Below are 13,524 nucleotides of genomic sequence, written 5' to 3'. Positions count from 1 at the left end.
CAACTGCTTCCAAGTCACCCATCACCACCCCCATGCCACTTATCCTCCAGAGACTCCCAGTTACTTGCAGGTGCCTAATCTCCTTTCAGCCTCACCTTTGCATGTTTTACTCTGTTCTCAAAGGATATTCTATTCAGTTCTTACTCTCCTCACTCATCCATGGGGCTAATTTCTTTCATCTTTCAAGACTCACTCATGCCACCCTTTCTCTGAGTCCCTCCCAACCACCTTATCAGTCTGGGCTGGGGGTGCCCTCTACTGCACCCTCATAACCCCTTGAGCTGCCCTCTGCCCCATCACTCATCAGCACTGCAGTTTTCAGCCCCCCCCCGCCAAGATGTTGTGTACCCAAAGGCAGGGACCATGGCTTGATACCCACAGCCCTTAGTAGCAGGCACCACATGGTAGTGTGTTGTCATGGTGACCATCTGGCCAAATGAATGAATGATTGCATGTCAGGTCATCTCTGCACAGTAGATTTCTACATATTTTAAGATGATGGCAATTTCTTCTCACTGTACTGTATTCTTTTGTCCCGGTTCAACTCCCAACATTTCTTCTGTCCTTTGACTAAAGATGTGGCTCACAGACCACACTGGGCAACAACTTTCCCCTCATTTATCACCCTGCCTCTTGAACTGCTATGCCTAGAACGCGTCACAGGGCCCTAGATCTGCATGTGGGACTTGGGGCCTCCTTCCTGGTACCTAAGATCTTCATTTTATTCTAAGATTCACAGTGCAAAACAGGGGCAGACCTAGACTCTGAACAGCTGCCATCTCCACAGTGGTCACATGGAAATGATTATAGATGAGCTGGTGCATGTGGGCGAAGCAGAAAGATGATGGGCAGCAGTGAAGAGAGTCCTTGGGCTGGAACAGTGAGGGGCACTTTCCTGGAAGAGGAGATCTTGAGGGATGTAGGCTTAAGGAAACCAGAGAATGCAGAGGAGCCCCTGGAGAGAGGCATTTCAGACTGGGAAAGCAACCTAAGCAAAGGTCTGGAGGCCAGGGCTATGGTATCCAGAGAGGCAGCAAGGTGGCAGCTCAGGGGGATGTGAGAGATTGGAGTTGATTTCGTTATGAAAGGCCCCTGGACTGAGAGTTAGGAGTTTTGTCTACTGGATAATAGCTTTAGGGAGTCAGATCTTTTTTACAAAAGAACTTTGGATTGGGTAGGAAGAGAGGAGCAGAAAAGATCGGAAGCTACAAAAGTTCAGGCTAAACCATATGTTACACAAGATCGGCAGCAAAGAGAGCACAAGCAAGGACATGGTAAGGCACTCATGATGGGTGGGAGAGTCAGAAGGAAGAAAGACACAGCAGGTCTGTGAGCACCAGAGGATACCTATGTGCAGGTGACAGGGACTGTAGAGGGCCAGGCAGAGGGTGCGGAAGAGAATGATGCAGAAGAGTGGGACTGACCCCCTAAATAGTGAGAGGGGTGAGGACAGAGGCCATGTTCTCCAGGGAGAAGGGGCATGCCCTCCCTAGATGCTGATGGAGAGAAACTCGGACAGTGGGCACCCAGACAGACACATGCCAAGATGAAAGCAGAAACAGGTGTGGGAGGTAGTCCAGCATGGCCTCAAGCTTTTTAGCAGAGCGAACACAAAGTCGTTTGTCTAAGGACTTGAGGTGTTTTAAGGAGTGATCTAGAACAGCCATTGTGAGGAGTGACCAGGAGAGAAAAGACCAGGGCTCAGCAGAAGCAATGCAAAGAGAGGCAGGTAGGTGCAAATGTGGCCATTTGCTTCTGCTGAGGTCAGGGATGAGAGGGGGTTTGCAAAGCTGCATGTGCTTTTTTATTCTGTCTCTGATCCCTGGAGGGGAAGGAGTAGAAAATGACTGTCCCCTTGCCAGGCCCTGAGAGCTCAGCCATTTACTCAGACCTCTCTTCAGACCATCACCACCCCACAGTCCAGAGTCTGTTTCTTATTCTTTAGATCCAGCCCAGTCTGTGGGGTTTCAAGGGATGGCCTGGGGCTCGGGACAACTTCCAGCAGATATGCAGGACCCAGAACCGAGGGGCCCCCGTGCTCAGGAGCAGACTGCCAACCCCTTTCCCTTGCTCTCCTGCAGGAACACAATGAGTTCAACTCCTCCATGGCCAGGAGCCAGACCAACACCGCGCGGATTGACGGCCTGCGGCCCGGCATGGTGTACGTGGTCCAGGTGCGCGCCCGCACCGTGGCCGGCTACGGAAAGTTCAGTGGCAAGATGTGCTTCCAGACCTTGACGGACGGTAAGGGGCAGGCAGGTGACCTGGATCAGGGCCGGCAGTCGGGGGAGAAGAAGCCCCCAGGAGGCAGTGGTCACAGCCGAAATGCCAGCTGCTAACTGGATTCCAGTGGAATTGCCTCGGAAGGGTTTGCCCCTAGGAGGACCTGCATTCACTAGGCAGAGCATCTGTCTGAAGCCCGGCCGGGTTTTCGACATCTGGTGGGTTTTCCTTCGCAGGTCTCTGTACCGCGCACGCGCAGAGGCTCCCACATGCACGCCTGCGTCTGCAGAGCAGGGAGCCCAACACAAAATCAAAGGACATGCTCTTCTTGGGTTCTGAGTTGTTTCACCGTCACTCCCACTTCACTCCTCTGCTCTCGGGGCTGGGAGCTGAGTGCACAGCCTCACTGCATGAGTTAAGGGCTCCGGGAAGAAAACAGAGGGACACACTGAGGCTGTCCCACACGCCTCAGAATATTTAAAACAGCTTCACATGTGACCCCCAGTAGGTCCAGCTGAGGTGTCTCCAGAGAGAAGAGCCACTGTTTTCCAAGCTGTCTCCAAGGCTAGACAATCTTGTCCCTGAAAATACTTCCACCTTTGGGCTTTATTGGTTCCCTGTTGTCACAATCTCTGCTACTCCTCTGAGATCACCTCTTTTAGTTGTTATGAAAATTCTGTTTCCCTGTAACCTCAGACTTGTGTATGGGTGTCTATTTCATTAGCTACTTTCCATAGTGTATGTACTCATTTATCTACTAACAATGTATCTATATTTATTCATTGATGAGCTGTTTCCTGGTAGCTCCCAAGTGTCAATCTATTCCCAGCCTCTCAAATAGAAAGGCTTTAATTTTTTCCTTTATTACTTAAATTATATAGAAAACACTCTGCCCTTGAAAAACATTTTATTTTAGGCCAACAGTCTCTGTAAAGTCATCAGAAAGATTTAAAAATCAAGTGATTTCACATAAAAATTATAATATCCGTTTTCTTTTGAAAAATTGTAAGAGAAGGCAATGCTGGTGAGCATCCTAGTGTGAGGGCTTTGTCTTGAGACGGAGGCTTGCCGCCCCATGCAGGGCTCATCACTTCCCAGTGGTCTGTACCTGGATGCTTCAATGTGAGCTGTCTGGCCTCTGTAGGATTAGAGTTTGTAGTCAGTTCTGAGTTTATTTTAGGTGAGTTTGGACTCATATTTGGAGGATGGTGAGTTAGGATAGAAAGGTGAGCCAGTTTATCCAGATTAATGATGCTGCTGGTGTGAAAAGAACGCAGTCCATCTTCAGTTCCTTAAGGACTCTGCTCTCCTCTTTGTACCTTACTTCACATCTAGATTTATGGGCACTTTGGCATCAAGAGGTACACAGGATTAAAAGCCCAAAATTCAAAAAGCTGTGAGCACTGGTCTCTTGGCAATTCTGCTAGACAAATCAAGAAGTAACAAATTTCTCCCAAGAAGGCTATTCCTTTTACATTTGGCAGTTAAGTTTTGTAAACCCAAGAGGGGCTGGATGTAAGAGAGTTCTGGTAAGTGGCCAAATTGGAGAGTATTTGTCTTAATGACTGAGGTTCACACATCAGTAATAATTATGTTCACTGAGGCTTCAGGCCTCCCTGTAGCACAAAGGTGAGTCTGAAGGTTGTCAGTAATAGGGTCATTGGGTCGAGGAGGACCTGCGGGATCCCACCCAGGGTCAGTGGCCATGCTTTGGACTGGTGACCTCCACAAGGGACAGAGCTGCTGTGGTTCTGGGCTGCACTTAGCTACAACCTGCTAACCTTTGACTTGGCTGCCTAATGTTTTAAAAACTGATTTATACAGCAGTATAAATCAGTATATACAGTATATGTAGATATAGTATGTACTCTGTATCTACATGTTTGCCAAGTATCTACATGTTTGCCAAGCATTCTGGGTGGTTCTTCTGCCCCAGTGTTTGAGAACCATCCTTCTACACCGTGGGTAAAGGAGACTTCTAAACCCAAGGATATTGGTTCTGGAAGCATCTAGAAATCAATTTCAAGGGCTGAAGGTCACATGGCTTAGGCATTTTTTAATTTACATGGACTCCTCCCTGTGATTCCTTTTATTTATTTTACTTTTGCCAAGTTAACTTTTAAATAAGTTACATGTTACAAAAAGTTCTCAGCAGAGGGAAACTGAAACTCTACCTTCACTCTTTAAAATTGATTTCTAGAGAGTGGGGGGCTTCTAGAACAATATCCTTGTCTTGGCAAGTCTCATCCGCTAGCCATAAAGTTGAACCATGGTTCCCAAACATCTGGGCGCATGAGAACCACACAGAGTCCTTGGTAAACACACAGATACCCTGCCGTTCACTCAGAGGTTTCCATTCAGTAGATCTGAGGAGGGACCTGGAAAAGGGTCTAACAGTTGGGCTTGAGTGATTCTGCAGAGCAGAAACCTGCAGAGCAGGGAACCTCAGAATGATGGGGTGGGGGGCAGATAAAATATAGGTCAGTTACATGTGAATTTCAGGTAAATAACAAATAATGTTTGTCTAAGTATTTCCCATGCAATATTTGGGTCACAGTTAGATTAAAACCTTATTTGTTGTTTACATGAAATTCATATGTAACTGATCATCCCATATTTTCACTCGCTGTATCTGGCAGCCCCAGTTGTAATAGGACATACATAGCTTGACCCCCATCTGCCTCCGTCCTGAAATTCTGTGATGGCTCCTTGACACCAAGTGAGAGAAGAACCACAATAGTAACAATAGGCCCCTGGGCCGAGTGGTTTGTATGGATTAAGGAGAAGAGAATTTGTATTTGGGGCATCTGTGATACATCAGACACTGAAATATGTGTCACATGATTTAATTTAAAAAATTAACAGATAAGGAATCTGAGAGTCAAAGACTAGATGCTTTGTCTAAGATCACTAAGCTTCCCCGTGGTAAAGCCACGTTTGAGAGAGCTCTGTCCACCTCTGTGATCCGCAGGCAGCCACTCCCCCATGTGTTTCTAACACTGGCGGAAGCCGGGACCCTATTCTTCCTGAGTGTGAGCTTTAGAGTTCTGGGCTGTTTCTCGACGTGTCTTCATTCTCCGCAGCACTGGATGTGGTACTGGGTGGCTGCAGATGCTCTTAAGCCTCTGCTCAGTGAATCTGTTGACTGGCTACATCTCAGCAACTTTGTGCCTTAGAAGGTACTTCAGCAGTGGTTTCCATGCCCCCTGTTAGACGTATCCTTAGCATGGCTGGCAGACCTTTGAGAGGCCTTCCTCATGAGTGCATGGAGAAAGAGTTACCTCTGCTCTGGGGCCAATGTCATCAGCTCTTAGTTGTGAGGTTCTCTGTCACTGTTATCTTGCTTTTATTGTTGACATTATTTGTTTGGGGTTACTTTTGTGAGTGTGTGTGACTTAAAGATTACTCTTGGTTTGGGTCAGGCTTACAGCTCTGAAGTATAGAAACTCTATCTGTCTATCACTCTGATGTCCTTGGTGGCATCGCTGAGTAGCAGCCCCATGCAGAGGGCAGACAGGAAGCTTCTAATACCTCTCTCTCTGCTAGATGATTACAAGTCCGAGCTGCGGGAGCAGCTGCCCCTGATCGCTGGCTCAGCGGCAGCTGGGGTGGTGTTTGTGGTGTCCCTGGTGGCCATCTCCATCGTCTGCAGCAGGTAGGCCCCCTGGCCCCGCTCCTGCCTGCTCTCCTCAGACCCAGGAAGGCTGGCTCATGGACCCTCCCTGGTCATGTGAACTGAACAGGACCTGACCGTTCAGGGACATACTGTCAGGCTCACCAGTCATCACCCTTTCTCTGTCCACGGGCAGCCTAGAACTTTCCAGATCATTTATTTTCTCTGTGCTGGAGATAAATCCTCTGGAGGGGCTGGGCAAGGCTCTGAGCATTTGTCCCCCAACCTCATTTTTGCCCACTCATTTAACCCCCCTACACACGATGATCTTCCTGGAGTGACAGTTACAAAATTGCATTTGACCCTCTGGAACATCCCGCCCTGTGCCTCAACCCATCCTCTGGCTACAGAGCTGGGGCCTGGGCACAGGGTGCAGGTGGGCAGCAGGGAGCTAAGGAGGGAAAGAGGAGCTCTGCAAGAGCGGGTCCTGCAGGAGGGTGGGTCTGGAAGTTCTCGTGAATTTTTAATACTGCTGCTACTGCCTTGGGTGGTTAGCCTAGATTCAGCTGGCCCCTCCTGAAAAGTTCCACAGTGCAGCCAGAGTTCTAGCAGGCATCCTCCAGGGCCTCTCACCAAGCTCTGTAGAGACCCTGAGCCTGCCTGACCTCTGAAAGACCTTGACTTGAAAGCAGAGCCCCCTGCCCACAGAGATGGTCAAGCTAGAATGCTGGCCATGACAGCAGTTCCGCTTAAGTGACAGTTGCAGCTCCCAACCCCAGGAGAAGCCCGGGTGAGCCACCATCAGAACAGGGGGCCTGGGTGGAGGTCCTGGGAACAGAGTGGTGTGGATATACCCTGGCTGAGAGAGCTCCTCTCCCTTGTGTCCACAGGAAACGTGCTTACAGCAAAGAAGCTGTGTACAGTGATAAGCTCCAGCATTACAGCACGGGCCGAGGTGAGTAGAAATCCTGAGCCACTCACCACCTGAGCTCCGGAGTCAAAAGGCAAGTGCTTGAGGGCTCCTTATAGGCAGACTGGCCCGTCCCCACTGCGAGCCCCCTCCCAGCCACCAGTGCCCAGAGGCTGGGTCCCCAGGGACCAAGGCTGTCCACCCCATCTGTGTCCACCCATCATGGGCACTTATTGGATGCCTGGCAGGTAGATTATCTTCCTCACTGATAAGCCCATAGAGGACACGGAATGCAGGGAGATTGGTTTTAGCAAGTCAATGAATCCTGAAATCAGACTCAGTGGAAAAAGATGGAGGGTTCTCTATTAACATCTTCTGCCTTATCTTATCCAATGGGGCGGCTGGGGAATGTGTTAACCAAATTCACAGATAAGCCAGAGAACTTGAACGGAGGGAATTAAAAAGATAACAGAGCCCAAGAGGCCAAAGTGTTGGGATATCTCCCAAGTGTTTTCTTTTAAGCAATGTCTTTAAAAGTTTTTCACTCATTATCTACTCTCTTTTTTTCAAAACCTATATATAATATTTTTATAACTAAAATTTCCCTTTATCGACTTGTGATGTTAAGTCCTGTGTCAGAATTCTTCTTTGAAGTGTGTCATGACAGCACTGCAGGGTCTGCAGAGGTCCCCACTGGTCAGCTGGGTTATTTCCTGCCTCCAGGAAGCAGAATGCTTAAATCCTCATAGCAGACATGCTGTTTCTAAATAACTCCTTTCAAATTCCATGGACACACTCAGAAACCTGCCCCGGCGCTGTGTGCTCTGCCCTCTCTGTCTCCAGCTTCCTTCGTGAGCTGCATCTCACCTCAGTGCTGCTGTGGCTGTACCAGCGCCCTCTCCCTGCTCCCTGGGTGGTGAGCATGGAAAACAGGCTCTGTCTACACACACCATAGGCAGGCCTTCTCTGGGTGGTTCTGGGAGTGGACATGGGGTCCGAGGTAAAAGTTCTCACCCGAGGTGACCCCAGGCAAGAGAGTGATGCAGGGGTGGCCACATAGCAGTTTCGCCATGGAGGAGTTTGTATTAGAGTGAGGGCAAGGCTGGGGCTCTGCAAAGGTTGCTCTGTAGATATGGCTTTTTTCCCCAGGGTTTTCAATCCAAGACCAAGAACCTACCAAGGGTCTGTAAAGGACTAAGCCCCTGGCACCTGGGTTGCTGTTTTAAGTCATGATGGGGATGGGGCTGTGGACTGGGCACCGGCTGAGACCCTGAGGCTCTCTCAGGGTGGTCCAGCTGACACCCATGTTCAACAACACAAACTGGGGTCGGGGGAGGGAGATTGGGAGAGCAGCCCCCTTCTAAGGCTACAGACACAGCTCCTGCAACACTCCAGGTCCATCTGTCCCTCTTTCTCTCCCCCAGCAGGCCACCTGGGCCTCCATTTTAACCAGACGTCACTGGTTTTAGAGGGAAATCCTAATGTGTTCTCTCTCCTGTCCTCACATTCTGATTTTGCACCTCAAAGCAAAATCTTCAGATACTTTCACTTAATATAAACTGACGCATTTCCCTTCCAGGCAGGTCTTTAGCTTCCTAAGGACACAGACTTTGATTTGTCTGTGATTCTCACATGGAGGTGCCCCATCCAGGGTGCATCAGGATTACCTGGTGGGCTATTTCCACCACCCCGCCTCCCTGCCTCTGCCTCCTGGGGTTCTGACATCACCCCGCCTCCCTGCTCTGGGCTGATGCCTGGCCACCTTGAGAGCCACTATGCAGTCAATTTCAGATTTGGCATCCTTTGAACTCTTTGGATGAAAGAAACATTTAAAGATGGCCATGTCCACCTCAAAGCAGAGGACACAAAATTGGGTTCGAAAGGAGGAATGCCATTTTGAAAACTAAAGACACCCATAGTGAGAATGGGATACCCTCGGAGGGAGCCCCTCCTTTTAAAGGCATGCAAGTTAAACCTTATACCCTTCACTGGGGGTACAGAGAGTTCCCAAGCATCAAGATGGGGTGCATCTTGCTGCCTTTTTGGCCTCTTCAGCCTCAGACCTGACTTTCTTCTCTGGAGGGCTGGCTTTCTTGGGCTGCCACGTGTCACCCACATGCACAGATAGGCTTCCAAAGTGCTCACAGACTCCTTCTGGGGAATTCTCACCTCTAAGGCCAAGAGAATCAAGCATCCCTGGTTCTCAGGGTCTGCCGAAGACCCAACACCCCGTCCTCAGTAGCAGAAACCATTGAGGATGGCTGAGGACACAGTGTTGACAAGCTGTGCAGTCTTCATCCCCAGAACTTGGGCACACAGAGTTCTTCCTGCACCAGAGTTCAGTCCCTCTGCTGCCTTAGAAGTCTGTCTTCTTTTTAAATCTGTCCTCCTTTTATAAATGCTCTTTCTTTCTATTAATAACCCTCCTCTTTTTACCCAGTCCCTGAAACCTGGCTCCTCTCCCGCACTCTGGTTCTCTGAACTCATAGCCTCACGCACTGAATTGCATCAGTGCATTTTCTCCCATGGACATCCGTCACTCTGACTAGTGCTATTACTGTTGGAGAACCAGCCAAAGGGATGTGGAGCTGGGGAAGACACAGCACACACGTAGCAGAATAGGAAACTCAAGGCTCTGATGGAGGACAGACCTGGCCCGAGATGGGGGAGGGTAGGAATAATTAGTTATAGAACGCTTACCCGGTGCCATGCATGGGGAACTTTATTCTGGTAGCTCGTTTCAACTCCTCCAACCCTGGCAACCACTCTAGGTGGCAGGCATTAATCTAGGGAGGTTCCGTGACTTTGCCAGGTCTTGCAGCTCACGGGTGGCAGAGATGGACCTCACGTTCTCTAAACCTGGCTGCAGAGCCCATCATCTCTCCGTATTGCAGAAGCTCAAGGTGCCTGGAGGCCAGGAGCAAGGCAGAACATGAGGACCAATCTCAGGAGTCCTAGATGGTGGTTTGTTGGCTCCTCCTCTGGTCGTACTGCAGGAGGCAGAAAGGCGGATGCACTTGATCTGAAAGTGTGCACACAACCATTCCTGGGCTACCTATATGCATGCACCTCATGGGGGGACGTGGATGCTAACCTGGACATCTCAGTGCTTCCTGCCCTGGAAGGGACAAGAAGCCTGCAGCAGCTCCCCAGCCTCACTCATCAGTACCCAAGAAGGCCCCTGCCTGCCTTCCCTGCAGGCAGGTCACAGGGTTTCATACAGAGTCTGCTGGCATCTGTCCTCCCAGATTTTTAAGCTTTTTAAGCTGATGCAAAGGCTGAATGGAACATAATAGAAATATTGGCAAATGTAATGCCTTCTCTAGCATGTGGAGATGCAACAGATCTTGTCAATTTGAGAATATCAAGTGCTTTCCAGGGCAGGCTCTGAGCCCGCAGCACAGAGAATGGACTTATAAAGGAGGATTTGATTGGGGTGAGAGTGACTAGAGGGAAGGCAGGTAGGGAAGAGGAAGTGCGTGGATATGGTGCCAGATGCTAAGCTGAAGAGCCCGGGAGCCTGTGATTCATGTTCAAGGATGAGTGGGTAAGTGTGGGTTTCCCATGTCTAGAAAGAGGCAGACAGATGGCAAGTTCTTATGGTTTCCATGGGACAGTCCTCAGAAGATGCTGGCTGACTAAAATCTGTCTGGATGGGATGATCCAGGTGGGCTTGCGAATCTATCTTTAGAAAAGTTCCAGTTGATGCTACATTTGGGAAGTGCTACCAGGTACTTATAAGGCTTGGGTAACTACACACTGGATGATAGTTAACACTGCACTGAATTCTAAGATGGATGGAGTGAGCAGAAGTGGGGAGAGAAGGTGAGGGCTTGGGAAGGGGTCAAGGGTTTTCAGAAAGCAGCCCTAACAGAATCATCTCCATGTTACAGGCAACTGCAGTTATAATCACAGAGCTATTTTTATTAAGCTTTGAGAAATTTTGAAAACAAATGAGATATGTATCCAAAATAAGAGATTAGCACACGTTAATGTCCACACAGGACAAGAGGACTGAACACAGGGACCTCAAGTGTGAGCTCAGTCCCTGCCAAACACCCAAGAAGCTGGGAAGCAGATACGTACAGGGCATTTAAAACTAAGTTCAGTGATCATTGGGGATTATTAAGGATTAAATACAGGGTTATTTTAAAAGTTATTATTAAGAAAAGTTATACAGGCTTCCCTTATACCTCAGTGGATAAAAAATCTGCCTGCAATGCAGGAAACCCAGGTTTGATTCCTGGGTCGGGAAGATCCCTGGAGAAGGAAATGGCAACTCACTCCAACTTCTCCTATTCTTGCCTAGAAACTACCATGGACAGAGAATCCCTGGCAGGTTACAGTCCATGAAGTCACAAGAGTTGGATACGATTTATGACTAAACCACCACCATGGGGCCCTCATCTTATTTACTAGGGCTGTGCATTTGCAAGACATTGCATATTTTGGCAAAATATTTGATGATCTCCTAAGGGGAAGAAGCACAGTAAAGTGGGCACAGAGCTGGTCTTCATACAGAGAGAAAGTAGGTTAGTGAGTCTGTCAGTCAGGGAGGGAGTCCTCAATTTTATCTTAGTCCTTGTCCAATTCAATCTCTTGTTTGTTTGATTGTTTTTTAAAATCATAGCCAGGTGCAAACCTAGGGATGCTTATCAAGTTTGTAGGTAACAGTTGGGAGGTATAAGTAACACCACAGAAGATAGAATCAAAATTCAGAACTATCCAACAGCTCTGAATGCTAATTTGAAATCTGCAAGACAAAATGTTAGAGGGATAAATCTAGAAGCTAGTGTTGGTTAAAACAAAAATAAAACAGTAAGAAAAGGAGGAGACCTGACTTGCTATTTGTTTGTATGAGAAAGTTTATGTATTTGCTTGATCACATGCTTAATAGGAGTGATAAAAAAAAAAAAAACTAGTAAAAAAGCTAAGCACTGCCACTAAAGCAGGAAAATACTGCCCAGAGCCTTCACCTTGAGCATTGACTGTATTAAGCACAGTAACTAATTGAATCCTCATAACCATCCCAAGAGGTAGATTTCACATGTGAGGAAACAGCCTCATAAAAATCCAGTAGCCTGTCCAGAGTCTTGGAGTTAGTGATTTGCAACATAAAGTTTTAAACTCAGGTCTGTCTGACTCTGTGGTCAAGATTAAAGTTTGGATCAGAGGAGGTAATACATGGACATGCTGTCCTCTGCACTGGTGAGAAAGATCTAAAGGAACATTCTTGGTTCTGGGGACCCCATGTCAAGAAGGATATTGTCAACAAAGCAGCCGGCCCATGGAGGGTACCAAGTCATGACCTCAGAGACACCAACTGATTTGGTGCTGGGGGAATGCAGGCAGGGACCTGTTTTTTTTGTTTTGTTTTGTTTTTTTGTTTTTGTTTTTTCTGCTGCTCAGTCATGTCTGACTCTTTGTGACCCTATGGACTGTAGCACACCAGGCTTCCCTGTCCTTCACTGTCTCCTGGAGTTTGCTCAAACTCATGTCCATTGAGACAGTGATGCCATCCAACCATCTCATCCTGTGTCGGCCCCTTCTCTTGCCCTCAATCTTTCCTAGTGTCAGGATCTTTTCCAATAAGTCGGCTCTCCACATCGGTAGCCAAAGTACTGGGGCTTCAGCATCAGCATCAGTCCTTCCAATGAATATTCAGGGTTAATATCCTTTAAGATTGACTGGTTTGATCTCCTCACTGTCCAGGGGACTCTCAAGAGTCTTCTCCAGCACCACAGTTCAAAAGCATCAATTCTTTGATGTTCAGTCTTCTTTATGGTCCAACTGTCACATGCAGGGAGGGACCTAGGGGTCATCACCAAGCATGACACCATCATGGCAAAGGAAAGGTGACGCTGTTGTGCTTTGTGAGGATAAACGGAACCATCACTGAGAGATCCAAGTAGGCCAAATTTGATTCAGTGTAAGAACAGCCCCCCAAACTGGAACTGTCCATGCAGAGACAGGCTGCTTTGTGGAGAGAGGGGTGAGCTCTCTGCTCTCACAGACACAGATCTCAGTAAAAGATGCTGTAGAATGGAGTTTTGCTTTAGGTAAGACACTGGACTTGATTCATCCCAGAAGCACATCTAGCTCCAAGATTTCCTGTAGCTCCAGCTTGCTTGGCTCTGGGTGGGAGGGATTTCCCAACCATACAGAACACAGCATCCAGTGTGCTCGGAATCACCTTGGACACCAGGGTGAAGGTCAGGTATACCTGGAGGAGGGAGACAGACTGGGCATTTGGCTGCCTCTCCTGGAGGTACCTGAACAGGAGTAAATGAGGGCCTATGGGAAGAGGAGGAAAGGCCCCCAGGTGCAAAAGGTGGCTGAGTATTCAGTGGGTGCTTATTAAATGCCAAATAAATTTAATGAGCTGGCTTCACCCTTGTGGCTGCTGTTGGCTCTAAGCCAGAGTTCTAGAAACCTGGTTAATTCTTTGAGTCCCCAGCTCCTAGGCTGTTGCCCTCAGCTTCCTGACAGGACTTCAGTGGCCCAGAGACAGGGGGCCTTGTCTGGAAGGACATTCCTGTCTTAGTCATTGATACCCAAGAAGTAGAGAGATGTTAAACTGTTTTTCCAGAAATACCTTTCTCTATCAAGGAGTAAGTAGCCTGTGATCCACTTTTGTTCTCCTAGAGACACATATTAGGCTGTGACTGTGTTTTTAAGAACAAATCTTGAAATGTGGTAAAACCCTCAAACAGAAGGTTGAATGAAGAGCTTCCTCAGACTCGGTGCTTTTTCCCCCAGGCTTGTTGCCCACCCTAGG

At 48.2% G+C, this 13,524-nt stretch overlaps 1 protein-coding gene across 1 annotated transcript in view; it reads left to right on the top strand.

Moving 5' to 3' along the window:
- EPHB1 (EPH receptor B1) overlaps positions 1 to 13,524 on the top strand; it is a 465,091-nt gene that overhangs the window by 364,428 nt on the left and 87,139 nt on the right. The window contains exons 7-9 of the mRNA XM_027545449.1: positions 2,082 to 2,244; positions 5,770 to 5,878; positions 6,727 to 6,791. Coding sequence (XP_027401250.1) covers positions 2,082 to 2,244; positions 5,770 to 5,878; positions 6,727 to 6,791 — 337 coding nt within the window. The remainder of the gene's footprint in view (positions 1 to 2,081; positions 2,245 to 5,769; positions 5,879 to 6,726; positions 6,792 to 13,524) is intronic.

The sequence above is a fragment of the Bos indicus x Bos taurus genome, chromosome 1 (assembly GCF_003369695.1).
Source record: "Bos indicus x Bos taurus breed Angus x Brahman F1 hybrid chromosome 1, Bos_hybrid_MaternalHap_v2.0, whole genome shotgun sequence".
NCBI lineage: Eukaryota > Metazoa > Chordata > Mammalia > Artiodactyla > Bovidae > Bos > Bos indicus x Bos taurus.
This window is presented reverse-complemented; position numbering and strand designations above follow the sequence as displayed.